Source organism: Helianthus annuus, chromosome 12, assembly GCF_002127325.2.
Source record: "Helianthus annuus cultivar XRQ/B chromosome 12, HanXRQr2.0-SUNRISE, whole genome shotgun sequence".
Lineage (NCBI taxonomy): Eukaryota > Viridiplantae > Streptophyta > Magnoliopsida > Asterales > Asteraceae > Helianthus > Helianthus annuus.
Genome location: NC_035444.2, coordinates 57853755 through 57881109, shown reverse-complemented (window position 1 = coordinate 57881109; position 27355 = coordinate 57853755). Strand labels below are relative to the sequence as shown.

The 27355-nt window shown below is 38.2% G+C and overlaps 1 protein-coding gene across 1 annotated transcript; it reads right to left on the bottom strand.

Moving 5' to 3' along the window:
- Positions 1-21591: 21591 nt before the first annotated feature.
- On the bottom strand, positions 21592-25630 carry LOC110895034 (potassium transporter 6). The gene is made up of 7 exons (XM_022142293.2): positions 25202-25630; positions 24636-25122; positions 24368-24421; positions 23489-23749; positions 23234-23410; positions 22910-23164; positions 21592-22821 (listed from the first exon to the last, which is right to left on the bottom strand). Exons 1-7 carry the CDS (start codon positions 25238-25240, stop codon positions 21809-21811), a joined length of 2286 nt encoding a protein of 761 aa, XP_021997985.1. The 5' UTR covers positions 25241-25630; the 3' UTR covers positions 21592-21808.
- Positions 25631-27355: the final 1725 nt, after the last annotated feature.

The window sequence follows — 27355 nt, the reverse complement described above, 5'->3', positions numbered from 1 at the left end:
TTAAGTTGCATGGTTTTCCTGGTTTTCCTGGGGTGTCACATCCTCCCCCCGTTGATCTGGAATTTCGTCCCGAAACTCCGCAGTAGCTTCAGCCTCAGCAGCGGTTGTACTGTTCGCGAACAATTGGGGATACTTTTGTTTCATCTGATCTTCGCGCTCCCAGTTGAACTCTGGGCCACGACGGGAGTTCCAACGAACTCGAACAAGAGGTATTCTAGTGTTCTTGAGGACCTTAACATCCCGGTCCGGGATTTCAACAGGTTCCTCGACGAATCGCAACTGTTCGTCGATAGTGAGCTGCTTCAAAGGAACTATGAGGGTCTCATCTGACAGACACTTCTTCATATTCGACACCTGAAAGACGTTGTGAACTGCACCGAGTTCTGCTGGCAGGTTTAGTTTGTAGGCCACTTTGCCTATTCTTTCTATGATTTCGAACGGTCCGACATACCGCGGATTCAGTTTACCCCGTTTGCCAAAACGAACCACACCCTTCCAGGGTGAGACTTTGAGTAGCACTCGATCCCCAACTTGGAACTCGAGTGGTTTCCTGCTCTTATCAGCGTAACTTTTCTGACGGTCACGAGCCGCCGCCATGCGTTGTCGTATCTGTGCAATCCGTTCAGTAGCATCAACTACCATTTCCGGACCTGGGATTTGACTATCCCCCACCTCTGCCCAACAGAGAGGTGACCGGGATTTACGTCCATACAATGCCTCGAATGGAGCGGCTTGGATGTTGGTATGGTAACTGTTATTGTACGAAAATTCCACTAACGGGAGGTGCTTTTCCCAGCTGTTGCCAAAATCGATAACACATGCCCGAAGCATATCTTCTAGAGTCTGGATAGTTCGCTCAGATTGCCCATCCGTCTGAGGGTGATAAGCTGTGCTCATGTCTAATCGTGAGCCAAAAGATTTGTGCATAGCTTGCCACAGTTCTGAGGTGAATCGTGCATCACGATCCGAAATAATAGAGTTTGGCACCCCGTGCCTTGAGACAACTTCCTTGAGATATACGTCTGCTAGAGTGGAGAACTTGTCCGTTTCCTTAATAGCCAGGAAGTGTGCAGACTTTGTGAGTCGATCCACGATCACCCAAATGGTATCGTTTCCACATTGAGATCTAGGCAGGCTAGTAACAAAATCCATGGAAATTTCCTCCCATTTCCACTGTGGTATCTTGGGTTGCTGTAGTAGGCCTGATGGTTTCTGATATTCCATTTTGACTCTCGCACAAGTCAAACACTTGCCAACGTAAGTTGCTATGTGGGCTTTCATGCTAGGCCACCAATACGTAGTTCTGAGATCGTGGTACATTTTATCCGAACCTGGATGTACCGAGTAGCGAGACTTATGTGCTTCGTCCATTACAAGTTCTCGTAAACCGCCATAAAGTGGGACCCAAATACGCCCCGTTACATAGTAGGCGCCGTCTTCCCTTTGTTCTAATCGTTTCCTTGAGCCGCGTAAGGCTTCAGCCCTTACGTTTTCTGGTTTCAATGCTTCTACCTGAGCATCTCGTATCTGAGTAGGAAGACCAGACTGAATAGTAAGTTGTAGTGCTCGTACACGCCTAGGTGTAGTATCTTTTCGACTGAGGGCGTCAGCCACAACATTGGCTTTGCCCGGATGGTACTTGATGGCACATTCGTAATCGTTGAGTAGTTCAACCCATCGACGTTGACGCATGTTCAATTCCTTATGCTTGAAGATATGCTCGAGACTCCTATGATCGGTGTAGATAGTGCACTTGGTACCGTACAGGTAGTGTCGCCATATCTTGAGCGCGAAAATAACAGCTCCCAGCTCTAAATTGTGCGTCGTGTAGTTCCGTTCGTGAACCTTGAGTTGGCGCGAAGCGTAAGCAATAACTTTATCTCGTTGCATCAATACACAACCAAGCCCCTGTATCGATGCGTCACAATAGACCACAAAATCGTCCGTGCCCTCTGGCAATGAGAGGATAGGTGCACTGCAAAGTCTATCCTTTAAGTGCTGAAAAACGGTTTCCTGAGTATTACCCCAACGGTAGGTGACACCCTTCTGTGTCAGTAGTGTAAGCGGCTTTGCAATCTTTGAGAAATCTTTAATAAATCGTCTGTAATAACCTGCCAAACCCAAGAATTGGCGTATTTCCGTTGGTGTACGCGGTGCAGGCCAGTTCCTGATCGAATCTACCTTGGATGGATCAACATGGATCCCATCCTTGTTTACCACATGGCCTAGAAAGTGGACTTCACGAAGCCAGAAGTCGCATTTTGAAAACTTGGCGTACAGCTGTTCTGATCGAAGAAGTTCCAAGATAATTCGTAAATGCTGCTCGTGTTCCTCCTGACTCTTGGAATAGATCAGGATGTCATCGATGAAAACAATGACAAACCTGTCTAGGTACGGCTTGCACACTCTATTCATAAGATCCATGAAGACTGCCGGTGCGTTCGTTAGCCCGAATGGCATAACTAGAAACTCGTAGTGGCCGTAGCGAGTTCTGAATGCTGTTTTGGAGACGTCCTCATCCCGGACTCTCAGCTGATGATAACCTGACCTCAAGTCTATCTTGGAGTAGTAGCTCGACCCTTGCAGCTGGTCGAATAAGTCATCAATTCGTGGAAGAGGATAGCGATTCTTCACTGTTACCTTGTTCAGTTCGCGGTAATCTATGCACATACGGAAGGTACCGTCCTTCTTCTTTACAAATAGTATTGGAGCTCCCCAAGGCGAAGAGCTAGGACGAATAAAACCCTTATCCAAGAGTTCTTGCAGTTGCTTAGACAGTTCTTCCAGCTCAGTTGGAGCTAGGAGCTAGCTCGATCTGGAATTCGACCTGGCGATGAGGCGGTAGACCAGGTAAGTCTTCAGGAAACACCTGAGGAAAGTCGCGTACTACTGGAATGTCCTCTAGTCTCTCCTCTTTTGCTGATGTGTCGGCAACAAGTGCCAGAATGGCAGTGTGGCCCTTATGCAAACACTTCTGAGCCTTTAGAAAGGAGATGATGCCAACCACGGCACCACTCTTGTCGCCTTGAACTTCGAGAGGTTCTCGACCAGAACGAGGAATACGAACTATCTTCTCCTTGCATATGATCTCTGCTTGCTGTGGGGATAACCAATCCATTCCAATGACGATGTCGAAACTACCCAAAGCTATGGGAATGAGATCGATAGAGAAAGTCTGACCAGCGAGGATAAGATTACAACCCTGAACTATGTGTGTGGCCTCTAGACTTTTACCGTTAGCTAACTCTACGACATGCTTAGTGTTTGAGGGAGTTGGTGCACGTTTTAACATTTGACTAACTTTCAAAGACATATAACTGGTATCCGCACCCGAATCAAACAATACAGTAACATAAAAGTCGTCGAGAAGAAACTTACCCATAACTACGTTGGGATCGTTCCTTGCGTCACCCTGCCCCAGCACAAATGCACGACCCCTAGCGCCGTTGTTCCCATCTTTGTTGTTTCCCCCGTTGTTGTTTCCGTTGCCTTGGTTATTATTGTTGTTGTTGTTCTGGTTTCGGTTTAACTGGGGGCAGTGTCTTTTGAAGTGACCTTCAGCGCCACAATGAAAACACCCCTTGTTGCCCTGTTGCTGATTCTGCGGTGCTTGCTGCTGCTGCTGGTTCTGAGTCGCAGTTCGCGGACTCCTACAATCCTTGGCCTCATGACCCATCTTGAGGCACCTCTGACAGCGACCCTTGTTGCACTGGCCACTGTGGTGTCTGTTACAATTGTTACACCTTGGGTGATTTCCTCGATACGCACCCCTTCCCTGATTGCCCGAGGATTGCTGACCAGGACTCTGGTAGTTGTCAGTCTTTCGCTGCTGCACCTGAGACTGAACTGTAGCTGAACCCTTGCTGGAGTCTCCCTCCCATTTCCTCTTGTTGTCACTGGGAGTAGCAGGAGTAGCTGAAGTGGTAGTGGTAGTAGTTGCACTGATGCGTTTTGGCAGCCTATTTTGATCCACTGCCTGATCTGTGAGGCGATGAGCAAGACGTTGAATGTCCTGGATATTATCGAGGTTAGCCGATGTCACATGGCTCTGGATTTCTGGCACTAAACCCTTGAGATAGAACTCAATGCGCTTGATTGGAGGGTCCACCATAGTTGGACACAAGATGGCCAGCTCGTTTGACCGTTTCGTATAAGCTTCAATTTCCGACCCCGTCATTTTCAAATGAAAGAACTCCACTTCCAACTTGTGGATGTCGTCACATGTGCAATATTCCCGTTTGATGAGTTCCTTGAAATCATTCCAAGGGGTGGCGTTAGCAGCTACCAACCCTAATATCTGAACTTGCGCGTTCCCCCAAGTCAGCGCGATTCCTTCTAAAGTACCAGTGGCGTACTTCACCCTGCGAACCTCAGGGCATTCACACATTTCAAACACTGACTCGAGCTTCTCAAACCAATGGAGGAGTCCAACTGCTCCTTCAGTGCCACTGAACGTGCTTGGACGACAGTCCATGAAATTCTTGAAAGTGCAAACAGGTTGCTGAACGTGTTGAGCTATTGTGTATAAGAATAGGACAAGGTTAAACACAAGAGTTGATGTTGGGAGGGTAGGATCTAGAGATCCTAGTGTGAGTTACGACTGCAGGATATACCTCCTGCCTGTGCGGCTGCAAGTGCCGCAGCAACTTGTTCGTTAATGAGAGCCGTCAACTGGGCATGAGTCATGTTAATACATCCAGACATGATCTTCATAGCAAAGGTAACATAAGTGAGAGAGGTTCGCGAAAAGTGCGATGACAGAAGAGAGTAAGCACACAAGTGTTCTCAAGCAATAGTAGTTATGTGTATCTAAGCATATCATGAGCAAAGTTCTATGTAACTAGCAAGTAGGCAATAAATCATAAACCATATTACCTAGGATGTTGAGTCTTGCACGTGGAGCGAGGCGTCATTGTGGATCGTGGAGCACTGTACAGGTTATAGTCTAGTTTTAATAAAAAAACGTTTTCCCCCTTATTAAAACCAAGTTCTCTATAACCAATGGCTCTGATACCAATCTGTCATACCCCCAAAATCCACACGCGGAGTACCACCGCTTGGAGGCGTGACATGACCAGGATCAAGCCACCAATCATATTGAACATATAAGTAAATAGTAAAAGTTATTCATCAATACGAAAGGTGTTTTCAAAACCAAACATAATCAAGTGTAGCGGAAGCATTAATATAAAACCCAACATAAGTATCAAGTTCTCAAAATATAAATGTTTAACATGGAACTCAACCGTTCATGTGCCCACAACGACCGCGCCTCCCGTGCAAGCTCCAAGTACCTATGGTCCTGCAAGGCATGTAACAGAGAGTCAACAACTAGTTGAGCGAGTTCACAGTAAGTAAGTTCGTAATAGTAAGTTCTTTTCGTAACGTGTGGCTCTACTAGGCCGATAGTATGTTCTATTAGTGGGGGCTTCCATATTTGTATATACACTAGACTATTGGTAACCATAAGTGTTCTTCTTAACCCGAGAACAGTAGTACGTACAAGGTTTACGTAGGTTTTACGTAAGCGTCCTTCTCAACCCGAGAACAGTGGTACGCGGGGGTTTACGTAGGTTTTACGTAAGTGCCTATCACAACCTGAGGCAGTAGTGAGTATTAGTTTACGTAGGTTTTACGTAACCGAAACCTGAGGACAGTGGTAAGCACTAGTTTACGTAGGTTTTACGTAAGGGTCCTTCACATCCGAGGACGATGGTAGATAGTCTAGTAACAGTGTAAGTACAAGTATTCGTTCAATCCCATTCCTTCTATCCCATTCCCTACCCACCGGGAATCCCATGCCTTGGTATGAGTGTGAACTCACCTTGGTTTGCTCGGCAGATACACAGAAAGGTCAATCAAGCTATATTGTGGTCAACCACGTCCTAACATAGGTGTACCATACAAGTCAGGTTCGGGTTTAAGTATGAACGATTATGTTCTACACGTATTCTAACAAGTTGTGTACAAGTATTGATCATGGCATACACATGTAACTATGGCAATTAACATCAGTTCATACGAATTCAACAGTAGCATCACGTAAACAATCAAAGTCCAACAGTGCGGCCCAATTACTTAGGCCCGTAACAGTGTGCAAGTCCAACAGTGTGCACGTGTATATGGTCTCGAGTCGAGACTAGAGATCTCGAGTCGAGACAGTGATCTCGAGTTGTAGCCTACGAGTTCTCGAGTCGCAACTGAGGAGGTCTCGAGTCATGCATGTACTAGTCGAGACCAGACGGTCTCGAGTCGCAACCGGACCCGCAACCATGGTCTCGAGTTATGATGTTTGTGCCGATGATGCGTGGTCTCGAGTCGAGACTGTGGGTTCTCGACTCGCAATCCCTGTCGAGACCAGCAGATGTAACTGATTTCCTTGATTGCTGACTATTATCCCCTAACATCCGCAAACAATTTTGGCAGTTTCAGAATCGAATCAATTAACAGTTATTCAGCATTCAACACATTTATATCATCGTGATTATCATCAATACAAGAACAGTCAATTAAGCATCAAATGAACGTACAACCGGACCATGTGATTGACTATTTCAAAGACTATCATGCATTGTTCATCAAACCAGTCAATACAACCTGTTGGTGCAGTCATCTGTCAACTTCGTCTTAGTTTCAAGTCTTGATCTCGTTGCGGGTCCGATCGGGGATGACATCACGAGTGACATCACCTAGGTGACATCACAAGCGATGTCATGATAATAAAAAAACATATGATGGCCGTTTACATGATCATACACAAAAGAAAAAGTGAAGTGGCTATTGTTTGATTGGACCACTAGGTGGTCCTATGAGAATCCACCAAACTAAGGCCCAATTAAATCAAAGAGATCATGTGAAGACAAAAAAGATGGAAAGCAACATAGGGATCGCGTATATGACAGTATGACGGCTCGCTTATTCAAACAGTTGGAATCGCTTATTTGGATGATGTCAGATCACTTGTATGAACGTTGATGAACCGCCTTTATGTACCTGTCTTTCGAGCGGTTCATAACTACTATATATAGGGTTCTTTGTCATTTCATTTGTAACATAGTTCAGATCTGATACCGAGGTATTGCCGGTTTTTTCCTTGTAAACGAAAACGTTGTAAAATCAATATACGAGAGGATTAAAGTGTGATACAAGCTGTGTACAAGTCCGTTTCCTTGTTTCCGCCTCTGAAACGGAGTTGAGCTCTTCCGAACGACTCGTTTAGGTCGAAATTCGATCCTACAATTGGTATCAGAGCCAAGGAGGAGGAGATCTCGCATATTCAGCTTGTTTTTCATCATTTTTCTGCTTCTACACCTTTCTTTTTCGAAAAAACGAAACTTTTTACGGTCAAAATCGCTTCAAATTTACATATTGTGTGCGTAATCATGAATTAACAAAACCTCGAAATTTTCAGAACCTAAATCGGCCTAAAATTGGTTCAAACTGAGTTTTTGCTTGCATTCGGTTCGTGTTTCGCTGACATCATCCAGGACCGCTCGAAAAATAAGTCAGGACCGCTCCAAATTATTGATTGTGGGTCGCTCATTTGGTGAAATCTTGAACCGCTTTTGTGTCAAAAGTAATATCGAGGACCGCTTATTAGACAATCTGTGAACCGCTCTTATGACATGTTATAATGTGGACCGCTTTTTATACAAGTCGTGGCTCGTTTTTTTTTACAGCTCATAAATGATCATCGTTTATAATTCACGTGATATTGCATTGAATTGTGTGAATCAATTGAAAATGTGTAAACTCTAAAAGTTGTCGGATTCATTAACAAAAAGTCAAAGTGCACCGCCCCACTCACATTTTCTTGCCCAATCAATATCATTTGTCAACCCATGTGAATTGTTTTAGTCAAGGTAGTTGGTCCAATCAAACAGAAGTGCCGTCCCATTTTGCTTTGATTGGCAAATCATACCCACACCGCCCATTATAAAACTGTCATTCATTTAACAATTGAACTGCCATTAATCTTCGACCCAATCACTGATAGGTGCCGTTTTGTTTTAAAAAATAAACAATCACATTGCACCGCCCATTAGATTTTGAAGGCCCAATCGAAATTTTCAAACAAAGTTTGCCGTCCATTTTTTTTACAAAAAACACAAAGTGTGTTACCGCCCATATAGGCCCAATCATTGAATTTACAATATGTTATGCTTTCATTTGATTCTGATGATTGTTTTGATATAAAGGTTTGGTAAACTCAGAAGTGTTAGATTATTATTGACATTTGAATTTTTGATCCGGGTCACATTCCAAGCTCAAAGCATTGTGTTTGTTCAAGCTCAAAGCTTATTAGTTCAAAAGAAGAGGGTCGTGTGGTTTTGCCGGGTCATAGCTTTTCGTATTTCCCAAAGCATCATCTGAGTTTTGAAACATGGCTGAAAAATTTTACAATGCTCTTGCTACACCGGTTGATACAGTTTCAGCTGAGTTATTGAAGAAATCATTTGATACGTTTGTGTCTTTTGAAGATGAAACAACAATGCAGACAATTGATAGATATTGTTATCTGGTATTGGAAATGGATAGATTGAACATTAAGAAAGAGGATGATGAGTGGATTGATAAGCTAGCTGAGGCTTTACCCCAACAGAAGTGGGGAACTTATCTGTTGATTGTAAAACAAATGAGGAAGTCTCAAGTTATGAATCTGGCACAGTTTATTCAGAAAATTGAAAATCATGAGTTGGATATCCAGAAAAAAGCAAAAGTTGAAGAAAGTTCAACAAAGGAAGCTGAAGGACAGAAAACTGAAAAAGAATCTGTGAAGAATGACTCTTCAAATTCTGCATCAGTGTGCTCAAAATGTGACAGCTTCAAGACTGAAAATGACAAACTCTTGATGGATGCGGAAAGTTTGACATCGAAAGTCAAGAAGTTGGAAGATGTGAAGCATGCTGATGATAAGCAGATTCTTATTTTGAAGGAAAATTGTGAGAAGTTGAAAGCTGAAAATGACAAACTGTTAAGTAATTTGAACAATTTGACATTTGAAAACAAGAAGTTGAAAGAAAAAGAAAAGGTTTTTGAAGAGAAAATTAAGGATTTTGAAATTGAAAAATCAAAAAGTGAAAAAGAATTTCAAAATCAACTGAAAATTCTTGAAGATGGGAGAAAGGTTTTTAGCCAAAACAACATTGAAAAGCAAAAATTGATCAATTCACATCTTCAGAAAATTATAAATTTGGAGAAAGAATGTGAATGTGCTAGAAAGAAAATTGAAGTGTTGGAAAAAGAGTTTGAAAGCAAAAAGAAATCTTCAGAAGATGAGGATTTCTGGATTAAGCTGGAAAACAAGAATCTGAAAGCGAATGAATCAAAATTTCAGGAACAGATAAAAGTTTTGATGAATGAAAAATCTGTTCTTGAAAATTTGAAGAATGATAATGAGAAAACAATCAAGTCTCATTTTGGGAGAATATCTCAGCTTGAAAGTGAAGCTGAGAATTCGAGGAACAAAATTGATGAACTTGAGAAGAAATTGATAGGTTTTGTGACTAAATCAGACAGTTTGAATTTTCCCTGTCCAAAACCAATCAATCCTGTTCCAATAAGTGACGATGTCACAAACTTTGACTCTGTCAAAGTTGAAGATTGTGATGTAAAATCTGATGATGAACATGTTAAAATTGAAAAACAAAAATTGTTTTTAAATTTAAAAGAAAAATTTCAGAAAACTGTTCTACAATCGACTGAAAAAGGTGAATGTTCTAAACAGAAACCTTTGAAGAAGAAAGTGGAACAGAAACAAAAAGATAATAAAAGTTCATCAGATCGATCATCCAATCAAAAGAAAAAATTACAAAAAGTAAAAAATGAAAATTCAAAAATTGTTGGTAATAAGTGGTGCAGGTCGGACCACAGTGCTCAAAAGCCAAATCCAGCAAACTTGAGGAAGGAATATCACCAAGCCAGACAATGCTATGATCTGAGCGTTTGGTGTGAAGGTGGTATACGGTACGATAACAGAGTGTGTTACAGCTGCGGATATCACGGACACATTGCTGTTAATTGCCAGTACTGGAGATATGAGACCAGGAGGTGCTATAACTGCAATATCAAAGGTCACATTGTCCGAGATTGCCCGAGGAGATCAATGGGAAGATCAAGGGTTATGTCTCAGAAAGTGGCAAGAATTCCAGTCAAGGTCAAGCCCGAAGAACTAAAAGTTCGAGAACCAAAAGTTCAACAACCGAAAGTTCTAGAGACGAAAGTTAAACTTTCTCAGGGGCAGAAAGAGGAAATGATAGTACATCAGTGGACTATCACAACATGCTAAAGAATTGGAAAGTTTAAAAGTGTTAAACAATCTTACTGCGGATATGTCAGTAGGTTTTCGCACATTTAATAAACTGTGACGAGATATAAACCTAAATTTCAAACTTGCTTGTTCTGTGGGTTAACACAAACTTGGATATATAGGTAACCCCTGAAATCTTGTTTGAAAGGTCCCTTATTCTGAGATACTAGGTCTTTATGCTCAGTGATATCTGGGGTATTATCCCGGGACTTCTGCTGTATGGAAGTACTGACCTAGTCCCCGGATAATACTTTCTGCAAATGCTTGAAAAAGCGCCGCCCTCAGCAAATCGATGAAACAATAAAATTGATAGTCATTGCTGTTGTAAAAAAGATCCTCTAAAGGGGACCCACCAAAAGTCGAGCCGTCATCTCTCTGCTGAACGGAAGTTCTGACCTGAGCTCTCACGGTTTCGCACCTAACCCCTTACAGATATCATCTGTGGTATACTCACCTGTAAGACTGAATATTGGGATCTGGATACGGGAGTATATTCAAGTAGTGGGACACACGGATAAATTTAAGTGCTTAAAACATTAATATCGTATCTCTGATCAGTTGAACTTTGTGTGAAAATTTAAGTGGACCAGTATACTGACAATCTAGGTAAATTGTTTAAAACTTAAAATGAAATGAAGCTTAACGGTGTTGGTGATTTGTCTCATAAGCTGATATGATCCTCTTGCACAATCTCACAAAAATAATGTTTGTAAATATTTCTGTACTGCATTTTATTTCTCTTATGTCAAAAATCCAAAAAGATTTTCAGTGTGTTTTAGCATAAATTTTTGAAAAAGTCAAAAAGATTTTCGACAACTGATATTGAAAAGTTGATGTTTTAAAATTCCGAGTGCTAAACATGATGAACAAATGGTTTGGGAGAGTGTGTTGGTTTTGAAAACAAAAATGATATATATCTCCAAGTGGTTCTTCAAATTGTAAAATCATTCTGTGATTGTATACTGTCTGCGAATGATTCATTAGATCTTTACATGTTATCATCAGAAAATTTATATTTGGGTAGAGGATGTGCAGGTTTTGAAGACCAGGTTCCGATACCTGAAGTTTTTGTGATTTCAACATGCCAGACTGCGATCCCAGCTTATCGAAAGGGGGAGTCTGAAGACATCCAAGTAGAGATTGTTCGTGAGGAGTCTGTTGATGATGATGAAAAGAAAAGAGAAAGATTTGAGGATGCTTTCACTGATAAAGACTGAAGTCGTTGAAGACTCGACACTTAAGACTCGTCAACATCTGAGGGGGAGTCTGTTGGTGCAGTCATCTGTCAACTTCGTCTTAGTTTCGAGTCTTGATCTCGTTGCGGGTCCGATCGGGGATGACATCACGAGTGACATCACCTAGGTGACATCACAAGCGATGTCATGATAATAAAAAAACATATGATGGCCGTTTACATGATCATACACAAAAGAAAAAGTGAAGTGGCTATTGTTTGATTGGACCACTAGGTGGTCCTATGAGAATCCACCAAACTAAGGCCCAATTAAATCAAAGAGATCATGTGAAGACAAAAAAGATGGAAAGCAACATAGGGATCGCGTATATGACAGTATGACGGCTCGCTTATTCAAACAGTTGGAATCGCTTATTTGGATGATGTCAGATCACTTGTATGAACGTTGATGAACCGCCTTTATGTACCTGTCTTTCGAGCGGTTCATAACTACTATATATAGGGTTCTTTGTCATTTCATTTGTAACATAGTTCAGATCTGATACCGAGGTATTGCCGGTTTTTTCCTTGTAAACGAAAACGTTGTAAAATCAATATACGAGAGGATTAAAGTGTGATACAAGCTGTGTACAAGTCCGTTTCCTTGTTTCCGCCTCTGAAACGGAGTTGAGCTCTTCCGAACGACTCGTTTAGGTCGAAATTCGATCCTACACAACCTAACGCATGCTCAAAACTTACCAATCCAGCACAAGTAATAGGCTCTAAATAAACATAAATTATCATACAATCCTTTTAACAGTTTTGATATTATATGGTTCTAATCATTAAACAAGGCAGTTTTTCATTGAACATGCTAATATCAAACTAAATATATTAACCCGATTCATGATCACAACATCATCGATATATCTACTAGCATGAAACCCCTAGTTAACTCAACATAGCACAACACTAATGATCATACAACTAAAAGATAACAAGGCACTAACCGGAAGTGTGATGTGACAATTTTTAATCGAGATAACCTTCGGTGATGGGGGCTTGTCGCCGTCGCACAAAAGAGAGAAGAGGGGATAGCTTAGGGTTTGTGTGTTCTTGTTTTGCAAGTAATGAGAAACTAAACCCCCTAATGGTTCCTCTATGCACACAAAAAGTGGGCCGAGCTCCTTAACGGGCTGCCCTTCGAACCAAGATAAGTTGGGCCGAGAGAGGTGTGTAGCACGGATAGGGTGTACGGCCCAAAGGGCTTGTGCGATCGGACCATGATGTGTGACTAGGTTTATTATACATGCATAATCACGACGCATTCATTTAATCAATCAAGTTCACGTAAACACATTCATGTAGCACATAACATTCCATTAAACCATGTATCACGTAATCACATAGAGTCCATATAGGTTAACGCGAAATGCAAAAGAAAGTTCTATAATGCGAGTTGTCACAACCTCTCTATGGTCAACAAAGGTTAAAAAGGCTGGTGTCTCGGATGTCCAAGTTGATGATGAAACGATTCTGCTGGTTCCAAAGTTGGAGAAGTAGTTGATGGTTGAAGTAGTTTTACCAAAAACAATTTATTTTTTCCGAATATTGCTGCTTTGGTTTCGTTTGCGTGTTACATTGGTTTGGATTGATTTGTCATGGTTGGTTTGTTTGTTTTTTTTTTTGGATTGAAACATATGGTTTGTTGGTTTTTTTTTTTTTTTTGAAACATATGGTTGGTTGGTTTTTTATTTGAGTCATGGTTTGTTGGTTTTTTATTTGAGACATATGGTTGGTTTTTTATTTGAGACATATGGTTGGGCTTGGAATGTTTCCTATTACTTATACGTCTTTAAACTTTACCTTTTGTTACTTTATATTTTTTTAAAATATAATTTTTAAAACTATTAATATTTTTTTAATATTTAAATTGTAAATAAAGATTTTAGTAACCGAATTTAAGTAAATAAATTTTTGTAATCATTATGTAATTACTATATTTATATTTTTAACAATCCCCAATATTTTACTCGAAAGTATATAAAATTTTGTAATAAACTGCCACTTTTGTTAAATTTATCTAAAAATAACACTTTGTATGATTTTGTTTCCTTTTTTGAATTGTATAACCGACAATATGAATTTTTTTTAAAAAAAATCGCCATTAAATTTTATAGATTTACCTTCAATTAATTTTAATTTAAATGGTTTCCTTTTTTACACTTATAACCGATTTTTTTTTTAAATTTATAGTTTCCTTTTTTATAATCACTTCAAATGTTTTAGATTAAAGGTTCTATAAGTCTAAATCAGAAAACTCTCTCACCACATTCATCATTTTTGCAGTTTTGACATTTGGTCATTTCTCATACACGTAAGTTTTATCTTTTTGTATTATACTTATACATTCAAGTTATTCTAATACTTATTTTAATACATTGATATGTTATATATGATACAATTTTAGGATATGCCTAAACGTGCAAAACCTCAAACTTTACCTTCATTTCCACTTCCTACTGGTGTTCAACCTTCCAATAGTATATACTTTATTTTTTTCTGTGTACAAATACAATAAAAAATATTATAATATGTAACTATCTTACGTAATGTTAATTTTACTTAAATTTTTGCATGTGGTGTTGGTAGAAATCCTTTGTCTAACATTACGAATGGTAATGTTTGCAATTTTTTAGACATGAATTTTTTTTATAAATAGTTAAAAAAATCCTATATGCATTTTATTCTTCAGTTGATCCTAATCAAGTTGAGCATCAAGACTATGTTGAACGTAGAAAGTTAAGGAAACTGTATTTGGATAATAAAAGAAGAAATGCAAATAATAAATCTTCCACTTTACAAAACGTCATTCGTTCATCCAACGTTTCTGTATCCGATACAAAGGATTGTCGTGTCGTAACACCAATTCGTTCATCCTCTTATATCAATACTATGGATGGACGTATTTTGCCAACCACACCTTTAACAAATCCCTACCTGGCGTGTAAGTCAATTTTTTTTGTTATTTATTTACATATTTAAGTTTTGTTTACTATGATTATGTGTTTGTTTTTTTTAAATAAAAAATTTATGTAATACATAAACCTATGTGATTTGTAAATTGGACTTTATTTGTTGCAGTTCAAGCTGGAAGAAGTCCATTGGCTAATATTACCAATGGTAATTTTTTTTATTTTTGTACACATGAATATAATGTTTCATTTAAAATTTGTTTAACATTACAAATGGTAAATTATTTGGTTTTTTAGAAAGGAATTCGTTTGTTAATGTATAATTTGATAATTTATGGATATCCATTTTTTTTCAGTTGCTTATAATGATGTTCAGCATCAAAAATCAGATGACAGAAGAAGATTAAAGAAAGTATATGAAGATAATAAGAGACATAATGTGACTAACAAATTAAACACAAGACAAAACGTAATTCGATCATCCAATGTTTCAGTATCCAATAGAAATGATTGCTGTGTTGTAACACCAATTCGTTCATCCTCTTATATCAATACCATTGATCGACGTATCTTGCCAACCACACCTTTAACAAATCCGTACGAGGCGTATACATCAGGTTGGTGTTATTTGCTTACATATTTAAATTTTATTTATTATGATTATGAGCTTTTTTTTTTAAATAAAAAAATATGTAATACATAAACGTGTTTCATACGGTAACTTAGACTTTTTTTGTTGCAGTTGAATCTGGAAGAAGTCCATTGGGTAATATTACAAATGGTAAATTCTATAATTTTTATACATGAATACATTTTTGAATTTATAATTTGTGTAAAAGGTAAATTCTTTGGTTTTTTAGATAAGAATACAATTTTTATTGTATAATTTGATATTTTATGGATATCCATATTTTTTTTTTCAGTTGCTTTTAATGATGTTGAGCATTAACAATCAGTTGAACGAAGAAAATATAGGAAATTACATTTGGATAATAAGAGAAATAATGTGAGTAACCAATCTTCCATTTCAAAAGACGTTACTCGGTCATGCAATGTTTCAGCATCCAATACAAATGAATGCCGGATCGTAACACCAATGCGTTCATTGTCTTATATCAATACCATCGATCCACGTTTTTTGCGCAACCACACCTTTAACAAATCCGTCTGAAGCATCTACTTCAGGTTGGTGGTATTTATTTATGTATTTCACATTTCTTTATTTTGATTATGACATTTTTATTATTTTTCGTTGGTATCAACATATAGGTGTAAAGAGGAAACAAAGAGGTAAACAAAGGTTTTCTACTAATCAGGGTAGAAACGTATATCCTATTCCAATGGTTGACTTATCTTCCGACGATCATATTATTCCTCAACAATTACCTGAAGATCCATATAAAGGAGTTTCTAACAGTAAGTACCTTACACACTCACTACTTTAAGTTCCACTTGAAGAACGTCATTATATTAATTTCATAACCAATAGTACAAAATGATATATTTTTTATTTTCAATAATAGATTATTTGGATCATGGTGATCAAGTAGTTGTATGTGATATATGTAATGCTAAGTTGTGGAAAGTTGAGGCCGGAAAAGGAAAGGTTTACTCCGGAAGAACAACTTACATGCTTTGTTGTGCTTATGGAAAAATACATCTTCTTAATTTTAAAGAGACGTTCTGGAATATGAAAATCTTTTTAAGAGTTTAGACGACAAGAGCAAGCATTTCTTACTGAATATTCGTCGTTTTAATTCTATGTTTTCGTTCACTTCAATGGGTGGTAAAGTTGATTCGAAAATCAATAGAGGAAATGCTCCGTATGTATACCGAATTAGTGGTGAGAATTATCATACACTGGGAAGTCTTATTCCTAAAGAAGGTGGTGAACCAAAGTTTGCGCAGCTTTACATATACGACACAAATAATGAAGTCTGTAATCGCAAAACCGTATTTAGGTATCCCTGGAAACCATTTCTTTATTTACTTTTTTTATTTATTTTTGCTTTTATGTTATATAAACATTTACTGATACTTTCGCTTTTGTCTTACAATTGCTTTACAGTAACTCAAACAAACCAGCTTCCGCAACTTCTGATTTGCTTGACACTGAACTCATAGAGTACCTTAAGGTGATTTTAGATTCAAATAATCAGCTGGTGAAAACATATAGACGTGTACGAGATCGGTTTGTTGATAATCCTCATGTTGACTTAAAATTACGGCTTAAGGCAAATAGGTCTAAAGATGGTCGTACATACAACCTACCGACGTCGTCCGAAGTTGCTGCGCTTATTGTTGGAAACATTGAGGAAGCTCTTGATAATCGTGATGTAGTTGTTGAGTCAAAGAAAGATGGTCTACAACGTATTAGCGAGCTTCATCCTTCGTATCTCGCGCTTCAGTATCCATTGCTTTTCCCTTTTGGTGAAGATGGTTACCGGGTTGATATTCTTCATAGAGAAGGAAGGGCATCAACGAAGAAGAAAGAGTCAAAATGTACAATGAGAGAGTATTTTGCTTACCATGTTCAAGACAGAGTGAATCATTTCTCTTTGATTCTCAATGCTCGAAGACTTTTGCAACAGTTCTTAATTGACGTATATACGATGATTGAAAGTGAACGCTTACTATTCATACGTCTGCCGCAAAAAAAGCTGAGATCTGAGACATATGATAACCTTAAAAAGCTTGGACAAAATGGTAATCCAGATATGTCAAATGTTGGAACACGTGTACTACTACCGTCTTCGTTTACCGGTGGATCGCGTTATATGAGGGAGAATTATTACGATGCGATGGCCATTTGTAAATGGTTTGGCTACCCTGATTTTTTCATTACGATCACGTGTAATCCTAAATGGCCGGAGATTAAAAGATTTCTGAAGGACACGAAGATTAATCCCGAGGATAGACCGGACATTTTATGCCGATTGTTCAAAATGAAGCTTGACGCAATCATGAAAGACTTGCGAGAGAAATCTTTATTCGGCAATGCATCGGCAGGTAAGCATCCATTTAAATCAGTTACTTTATTATATATTTTTTGGTCTGCTACATTTATAACCATAACTTCGAAAATAAGTATTTTAATATTAACTATCCTATTGCAGTTGTCTATACCATAGAGTTTCAGAAACGAGGTCTACCGCATGCGCATATCTGTCTGTTCTTAAATGACGAAAGTAAGCTTCCTTCGGTTGAGCATGTTGACAAGTTCATTTCTGCCGAGATACCTGACAAAAACTTAGAATCAGATCTATATACTCTTGTCAGCGACTATATGATTCACGGACCTTGTGGTGTTGCAAAACCAAATTGTCCGTATATGGTCGACGGTAAGTGTTCGAAGAAATTTCCTAAGAAGTTCTGTGATAAGACTTCTCTAGATTCGAATGGTTATCCGGTCTATAGACTAGCCGATTCAGGTTTTTTTGTTGAGAAATCTGGTATTCAGCTTGATAACAGAAGCATGGTTCCGTATAGCAAAACCCTATTGAGATGTTATCAGGCACACATTAACGTCGAATGGTGCCAGGCTGCGTCCATTAAGTATTTGTTTAAATACATTAACAAAGGACCAGATAGGGCAGAATTTGCTTTTGTACCAAATGCCGATGAAGGTCAGCTAGAAGATGGAAAAGATGAAATCAAAGAGTATTACGATTGTAGATATCTCTCGGCATGCGAAGCTTCATGGCGCATATTTGCATTTGATGTTCATTACCGCTATCCATCCATAATCAGGCTTCCATTTCATCTACCAGATAAACAAAACGTTGTATACGGCCCTGACGACGAACTTGCTAGTGTTCTACAAAAACCATCTGTTTCATCTACGATGTTTTTGGGGTGGATGGAAAAGAACGAAAAAGATCCGTTGTCACGCACCCTTACTTACGTTGAGTTCCCAACAAAATTTATTTGGAAGAAGGACGAAAGGATATGGGATAAACGCATAATAGGCAAAACCATTGGTCATATTCATTGTGTGAATCCTTCTATGGGCGAGGCATACTTTTTAAGAATCCTTCTTAATAAGGTAGTAGGTCCTAAGTCTTTTGAAGACATTGGTACTGTGAATGGACAAGTCTTTCCAACATTTAGAGATGCGTGCTACGCTAGAGGCCTTTTAGACGACGACAAGGAGTATATAGAAGCTATCAAAGAGGCGTACTACACATGTTCAGGTTACTATCTTCGTAATCTGTTTGCTACAATGTTGGCGTCTAATACATTATCAAAGCCTGAACATGTTTGGGAAAACACATGGGAGTACCTTGTGGATGGTATTTTATACAATCGGCAAAAGCTTTTGAGGATCGAAGGTACGTAAATTGTTATTTAATATTTTGACAGTTATGTCTTATAGATTAGTGTTTATTAATTTCATTTTTTATTTACAAGAATTTTAATAATTTATTTACATAATTTTAGTAGGTTTGTCTCTTCTAGAAAAACAAATAAGGAACCTAACGTTGCTGGAAATTGAGCGTTACTTATTACGTAACAACTCAAGTTTAAGTCGGTTTCTGTCTATGCCTCAACCCGACAGTGAATCAATATATTCAGCAGACAGCCGTTTAATTGCTGACGAGCTTAGGTACGATGTAAGCGCTACTGCCATTGAATTTGATAATAATTTAAGCAGCCTAGCCGATGTGCAGCGTTTAGTGTTTGATGAGATAATTAAAGCAGTTAATAGTAATGCGGGTGGTCTGTTCTTCGTCTATGGCTACGGAGGTACCGGTAAGACATTTCTTTGGAAGACATTATCTGCATCCATTAGATGTAAAGGAGATATTGTACTAAATGTTGCATCAAGTGGAATCGCATCTCTTTTGTTACCTGGTGGACGTACTGCACATTCAAGGTTTCATATACCTTTAAATTTAACAGAAACCTCTATGTGTTTTATTAAACCGGATGATGACATTGCTGATTTATTGAAGAAAACGAAATTGATCATTTGGGATGAAGCACCGATGAATCATAAACATGCGTTTGAAGCACTTGACCGAACAATGAAAGATATCTTCAAATGTGAGATGACCTTTGGTGGAAAAGTTATGGTGTTTGGTGGTGACTTTAGACAAATACTTCCGGTTGTACCAAATGGCAGTAGACGAGATATCGTTAATGCTTCAATCACGTCGTCGTATATTTGGAGTACTTGCAAGGTCCTTACGTTAACCAAAAACATGAGGTTAACTGTAGGAGCCAACGCATATGATATATAGGAGATTAAAGCTTTTGCGGATTGGTTGCTTGACTTGGGCGAGGGAAAGATTGGTGACAGTGATGATTGTGAGGTGGTTATAGATATTTCTGAAGATTTGTTAATCAAGTGCTCTGAGGATCCTATGTCAGATCTGATCGACTTTGTATATCCTTCGCTTCTTCAATTGTACAAAGATAAAGATTATTTTGCTAAAAGAGCTATATTGGCACCAACACACGAGGTTATTCAAGAAATTAATGAAAAATTGCTTGCTTCGTTTCCTGGCGATGAAGTGGAGTATTTGAGTTCTGATAGTATTTGTCAAACTGATCAAGGAAAGAATGAAGCAAATGCGAGACTATATTCTCCCGATGTTCTGAATGGTCTAAAAATTTCTGGTCTGCCTAATCATCGATTAGTCCTTAAAGTTGGTGTACCTGTAATGTTGCTTCGTAATATCGATCAACAAAATGGTTTATGCAACGGTACAAGACTACGGATTACAAACTTTATAAACATGTTATAGAGGCGGAGATTATATCCGGAGGAAACATAGGGACCAGAACGTTTATTCCACGAATCAGTTTGACACCGTCGGATAAAAGAATTCCTATCAAGTTTCAACGACGACAATTCCCCTTAAATGTATGTTTTACAATGACTATAAATAAAAGTCAAGGACAATCTCTATCAACGGTTGGATTGTATTTGATATATCCAGTTTTCTCACATGGTTAGCTTTATGTTGCGTTATCAGGAGTTAAAAGCAGAGGCGGTGTGAAGTTGCTTATACTAGACAAAGATGAGAATGTAACGAGTAAAACAACAAATGTAGTCTACAAGGAAGTTTTTTTCGGCATTTGAATAGTTTTTTTGTTTTTTTTCTTCCAATGTATGCATTTGTACAAAATATTATATTTCAAAGTAAATAATATGGTTTTGGATGAAGCCGCGCATCACGCGGGCATTAACCTAGTTATGTTATAAATAGCAATCCGACATGCACAAAGTTATGGGTGGTGTCTATATGGGATGGGTTTCATCCCTATCCCTTGTTTTAAGACTGGCCTACGCAAGACGTAACAGTTATGAGTTTTATTTTGTCACGTGTTCTATGTTCCTGTAAGAATCTTCTAACACTTTGCTATCAAAGCATTATTCCCTCAATCCAATCTTATTTATGGGTGATACCATGATGCTAAATGATCTCTCTTTCATTTATTTTTACTAAATGTATCTACTTCTCTCAAGTTTCACATTAATATAGCTCAAACCTTTCTTTTTTTTTTTTCTTTTTCTTTTGTCATTTTGTTATATTTTGTTGTAAAGTATTTTTATTCTTTAAAGTGCGTTTTTAACCATTTTAAGGTTTTTTTTAGATAATGTTTTTTTTTTCTTATTAATAAAACACATTTTATGTTATATATACACATTAATTAATAAATGATAAACGAGCCGAGCTCGAGCTTCAAAAATAGAGCTCAAATGGAGATGAGCTTAAGCTCTTGCCGGTATGCAAGTTAAACAAGCTCGAGCTTGAGTCTAGTCAAGCTTGGACTCGGCTCATTTACACCACTAGCGTTTACCCTAAAGTTGACTATTGCAAATCTTGACCTTGACCTGGTTTTGAAGTTGACCAGCCCAATTCAATACCAAAATCAAGCAATATCAACTGTTTGATTGCTAGTTTGGGCCAACTTTTTTAGAGTTGACCAATATTTCATTGTTGACATTTCTTTTACAAAACTGCTTTCTGTTAGTAACACACTAAACAATTTCCAGCATCTATACCATTTAATTTCATTCTGAAAACTTTGACCACAAACTCTCACAATAGGTATATACAACTACTGTATTGTTTACATGTATATACAATGTTGATACATATACATATGTAACTAAGTATCTGTTTGTGCATTAATATGTTGTATACATAATACATCCATAGATTAAAAATTACATTCTATAAGAGAGAAAGGTAATCATTTATAGAGAAACTACACCAAAATAAATACAATAATATATAAAAAAGTGGAAACCAAATAGAAAGTATACCTATTAGTTTTATCTGCTACTATCTTCTTTCAAAACCTCAAACCACCACAAAAAAACATTTACAAAAACATTCACACATGATATACCATTCCCACCTCAAGGGTGGAAGCATGCGGTACCGTTAAAGCGTCCGTCGAAGACCTGCTATTTCTCCTCAAAAACTCATAACCTAAATTTATAACAATCTTTTTAACAAAACTCGACCCTTGTTTTGCTTTCACGTACGAGTGTCCCAAAATGTAGGCTACCCCGGCCTCCCTAGCCTCCATTAGGTCTCGTAACTCACCCCGTGAATCATTATCCATCTCTGGGCTCTCCGGTACCACAAATCTCACCCTTTTCCTCACCGGTTTTATTTCCTCGACCTCGGGCCCGTCTTCGCATTCCGTGCGGATTTCTACATGCGTCCCCACAACCCTCATCACCTCTTCGTCATTTCCCGGTTTACCATCCCCATCAGGGATACAACTGTCTTTCTCTTTCTTGATAAACTCTGCTATACTACAAACCAAATCCTTTTCAAACTCCACGTCATCCTTGTGAACATCACGGTAACCATACCTGACTATGCACCGATACACACGGTACTCTCGTGGCCCGATACGCCCCACTAGAAACCGTTCTTCATGGCTTACGTGTGGGACCGGGACTGATTTCACACAAAGAAAAATAAGCACTTGGTGGAAAGCTGGGAGGTTGGTTACAAAATGAGAAAAGATCGCAGGGATGCCCGAAACCAGCTCGGTATGAACAAGCCCAATTCCGCGAACCCGGACTATGCCAAGTGTCGGGCCCAGGCTCAGTAGCCAATCAACCGATACTTTGTTTTGGACGTCAAAATCGTACTTTTTAAGTGTACCATAGTGCCACACGTACATCACAAGCATGAAAATGAGCGAGAGTGCTATCGGGACCCACGCTCCTTCTAGAAACTTGATAAGAGAAGCCGAAAAGTACAACGCTTCAATCATCCCGAAAAACACAACAAAACCGATTGCAAGAAAAACACTTTGGTGCCAGCATAAGACGATGATAAGAGACATCAAGCAAGTTGTAACCAACATGACCGTTATAACCGCCAAACCTGATCACGAATCACGATACAATGAAATCAGTTAAACGTATCTTAACCATTTAACAAACTGTTTAAAAGTTTCCTTAAAACACCGTACCTGAAGCGTTGCCCATGCGTTTGGTATCTCTAAATCCGATGGTAACGGCTAAGCATAACGTCATCAAGATCCAGTTGATCTCCGGGATATATATTTGCCCGTGAAATTTTGAATTGGTATGGACTATTTTGACCCTCGGAAAGCATCCGAGAGAAGAACATTGTTTTATAATCGAAAAGGTCCCCGTAATTATTGCTTGACTTCCGACAACTGCAGCGAGTATGGCTATTAACAGCACCGGCACCCTCAAACTCTCTACAAATTTATTACATTATTAACATTTTTTTAATTATTTTGGAATGCGAAAGATGAAAAGCAACTTACTGGGTACAGAGATGTAGAACCCAATCTGGTAGTCGTTTTCGATAACGTGATGCTGAGATAAATACGCAGCTTGCCCCATATACGCGAGAATTAAAGATGGATAAACAAACGACGTAAAAGCTATTTGTATAGACAACTGTGAAAAGTGTCCAAGATCAGCAAACATAGCTTCCGACCCTGAAAACATGAACACGCGTTTTATATAAATGACAAACAATTTATACACGTAATGTAAAAAAAAAAAAAAATACTCGCCTGTGATACATAATAGGATACCCCCTAAAGATTTCCAGCCTCCGCTTTGCGTTTTCTTGAGAAACTTATACATGTGAACAGGGGATAACGCTTTGTAGATGTGAGGGTTCCAGTGAATGATATTGTATAAGCCGATTGAACTGATGCTAAAGAGCCATATTATGATCACGGGTGCGAACAAATGCCCGACCCTGTGGGTCCCATAATGTTGTAGTGCAAACAATGCTATCAGTATGATACATGCAACCGGGACTTCTACATCTGCAACAAATATATCAATTTCTTTTAATCATAAACGTAACTGTGTGATCGAGTGTGGGTCCCACTGTTGAACAAGCATATGAAAGATTTACAACCAAATAACATGTGCTTCTTTTTGAGATTGTGGATAGATGACTGTTGCTTCCATAACCTTTTGAAGTAGACTGAAGTACTCTTTCTAGTGGTGGATGATGTGTGATCCATTGCTCACGGTATGTCAATACGACAGAATGTCTTCTAAGGGGATCCATTAAGTATTAAGATAAGACGTAAAATTACCTACCTATCCTTGGTTTTGTTTAACTTATCATCTGATTTTTTAAAGTCCCAATAATCAATCTTAAAACACCCGTCCATAACGTGATTAAACTCTGCACAATCTAGGAATTCTCGAACATAAACTACAAGGTTGTCGACCGTTTCATTCACAATTTCTTGGAAATAAGGGAGTTTTGCCGGAAAAGAATGACATTTGCTATCATACTTAAGCTAAAAACCATAAACTAAAGACAAGTAACTTGGTAAAGACGATGATTGACCCGCTTTTGTGAACAATGACAACACTATAGACAAGATAATTAATTTAACATAGGAAGACTATGTAATTATGTATCTTACATTTGTGATGTTCTTTGGCCATTGCAAGTTCCACACCCGAAACCGCTGAAAACACTGCAAAAATCATCATAACAATACATCAATCAGGCAAATAAGAAGAGATTTATGCATAATATCATAAGCAAACTTGAAGAATTCTCACCAAAAACAGATATTATTATTAATATTGTCACAAAAATCAACCTAATATGGGCCCAATAAACCCTATAAATATAAACTAATTGTCTACAAATTTGAAAGTAATGAAGAAGTTAAACAAACAAGAAACCTGAAAGGGCAGGGGTTAGAACACCATCACCAATGACCATACAAGCTCCAACAAGAGCCAAGACAAGTAAAAACCTCTGCAAAACTCTATATTTCTCCAAAGTGGATTTAAGTCTTGACCCAAAGGAAGTCAAAGCTAAATTAGGTGTTTCATTTTTATAGCTTGACAATTCTTCATCAGCCAGTTGACAATTAGGCAATGAACCCACTCTAGCATGTCTACAAAGCAAAGAATAGAGTGCAAATGTGCCTCCTTCACCATTATCATCAGCTTTCAACACAATGAATACATATTTCAACAAAGGGACTAAAGTCAGAGTCCAGAAAATGAAAGAAAGTGCACCAAATATTTCCTCATTAGTCTCTGAATGCACAATATCTTCAGCAAAAGTACTTTTAAACACATATAAGGGTGATGTGCTCAAATCTCCATAAACCACACCCAAACTTTGGTAAGCCAATGTCAAAACTGTTGCCCATGACTGTTTCTGTAAACAAATGGAACAAATTTCAAATGGGTATTGTCTAAGATTAATCTTTTGACAAATTGTAACATACCCAACTCACCTTTGGATGAATCTGATGAAACCCAGGTTCCAGATCCATAATAAGTTGGCTTAAATCAATAAAGATGCAAGCTTTATCTTGATTAGCAGATGACCCATTTGGGGGAAAGTAATTAGATTGAGTTGAAACTTGAAACAGTGAGTTAATGGCTAAATCTTGAATGAAAAGGTGGGAGTGAAGAGTTTAATTATTATTAAGTGAATTGAATAAGATGGGGAGAAGACACCCACCCTAGTAGAGAACATTGATTGAATATAATAATAAGTGAGAATTAGGTTACTTAGCACCAAGATGGAAATAATATAGAGCAATGGAAGGATGGGTTTGTTTAATGTGAGAAACTGCTGAGATAGCAGTTGAACTAACAGAGAAGGATGAACCAAACACGAAAAGGAACAAAACAAGTGCCTAACTGGAGCTTATAAACTGTATTTTAATATTGCGTGTGATGTGTGGGATTTATGAGAAAAGATTGATGTGCAAGGAAGAGGCATATGTGTAGGGGTACTAACGAGCCGAGCGGCTCGCGAACTCTTCGAGATCGGTTCGATAAAAAGCTCGAAATGAGCCAAGCCTTATCAAGTCCGAGCCGAGCTTGAGCCTAAAATAAAGCTCGTTTGTTTATCGAGCCCGAGCTCGAGCCTCGCATGTGAAGCTCGTTAGGCTCGTCGAGCCTTAGTGTAAACGAGCCGAGTCGAGCCGAGCTTATTCAAAATTGTTTACAACCCTAACTTGAACCTAAAAAGTCTATTATTTATATTATTTTTATTTAATATATTAATTAATAGATAACAAACGAGCCGGGCCCGAGCCGAGATCGAGCTTGAGAAAATACAAACGAGCCGAGCTCAAGCCTTGAAAACAAAGCTCGAATCGAGCCGAGCTCGAGCCGAGCTCGAGCCCGAGCTCACATAACTTAATCGAGCTCGAGCTCGAGCCTGGTCAAGCTCGGGCTCGGCTCGTTTGCACCCCTACATATGTGTTTTATAATTTTACACCTTTGAGTGAGTTTATAACTCGGTTTTTTTTTATAATGTTAAATCTTAACTTGGTTGATACAGATTAACGCTAACTTGCTAGTCAAGACGTTACGGTAACTAATTATGTTATAATTATGAAACGAAATCAATTTAACCAGCTTGTCAAATTTAGTCTTCCAAGTTTATCAACTTGTGACTTGTCATTATTCACTGTCTTCTGGGTCATATGGCTGAATCGTAACATTTGTATTAGGGTTGGGAATCATGCCTAACACTATTGATCTTGGCTTATTTTTTTTGTTATTTAAGTTTTTATTTATGTGTATTTATAATTGTTTTGTGTATATTTATAATTATAAGACTTATATACAACATTATACACTTATGGACTATTAATTAATATAGTGGAATGGTGTTTGGCTCCTACAACATTTGAAGATGGGCTACAATGTTTGAGAATCATCCACGAACAACAACAGTTCATACAATTTCATACATCCTCTTTTTAGAACATGTGCTAAGGTTCTCCTTAAGTAGAACTAGGGCTTTTTTAGAACATGTGCTAAGGTTCTCCTCAACTAGAACTAGGGCTGTAGATACACCGAACGTTCAGCAAACAGTTTGTAAACTGTTCGGCATGAAGTTCGTTTGCATTCGTTCGTTTATTATACAAACAAACATGAATAAGAAATTTTGTTCAATTAGTTAAACGGACAAACACGAACAAAGGTCATGTTCGCTTAATAGTGTTTGTTCATGTTATTCATTAAAATTTTGGACATTTATTTTTTTTTATCTAAACATTTTTATATGTTTTAGTTCTTATTTATGTATTCCCTAACAAATAAAATAAGAAACCTTATCCTCATACTGCTTATGCGTCATTCCCCTTACCTTCTTATTATTCATGTCGACGAATACCACCTACCTCTGTTCTACGACTAGGGCTTCAATTTCTAGCAATGTTCCCTCCGCCATCCACTCCACTGATTTTATTTGTGTTTGTTTGTATCCGTGAACACGGATAAGGCCTTTTTCCTATTTGGTTGATTCGTTTACAGCACTAAGTAGAACTCCATGCACTTACAATTTAAACATTTAACAAATCCGTTTGAAAACATAAAAAGTTGTGTATACGTAAAAGGAATTATATTGAGGAGTAACATTTAAACAT

Bases quoted from the DNA above. Each gene is read 5' to 3' on its own strand.
- LOC110895034 (XM_022142293.2), bottom strand. From the start codon at position 25,240: ATGGATCTGGAACCTGGGTTTCATCAGATTCATCCAAAG. The intron at 24,422-24,635 runs GTTTCTTGTTTG...TGATTTTTGCAG, and splicing joins TCTAACCCCTGCCCTTTCAG to TGTTTTCAGCGGTTTCGGGT. The intron at 23,411-23,488 runs GCGAGTATTTTT...TCATGTTTTCAG, and splicing joins TATCCTATTATGTATCACAG to GGTCGGAAGCTATGTTTGCT.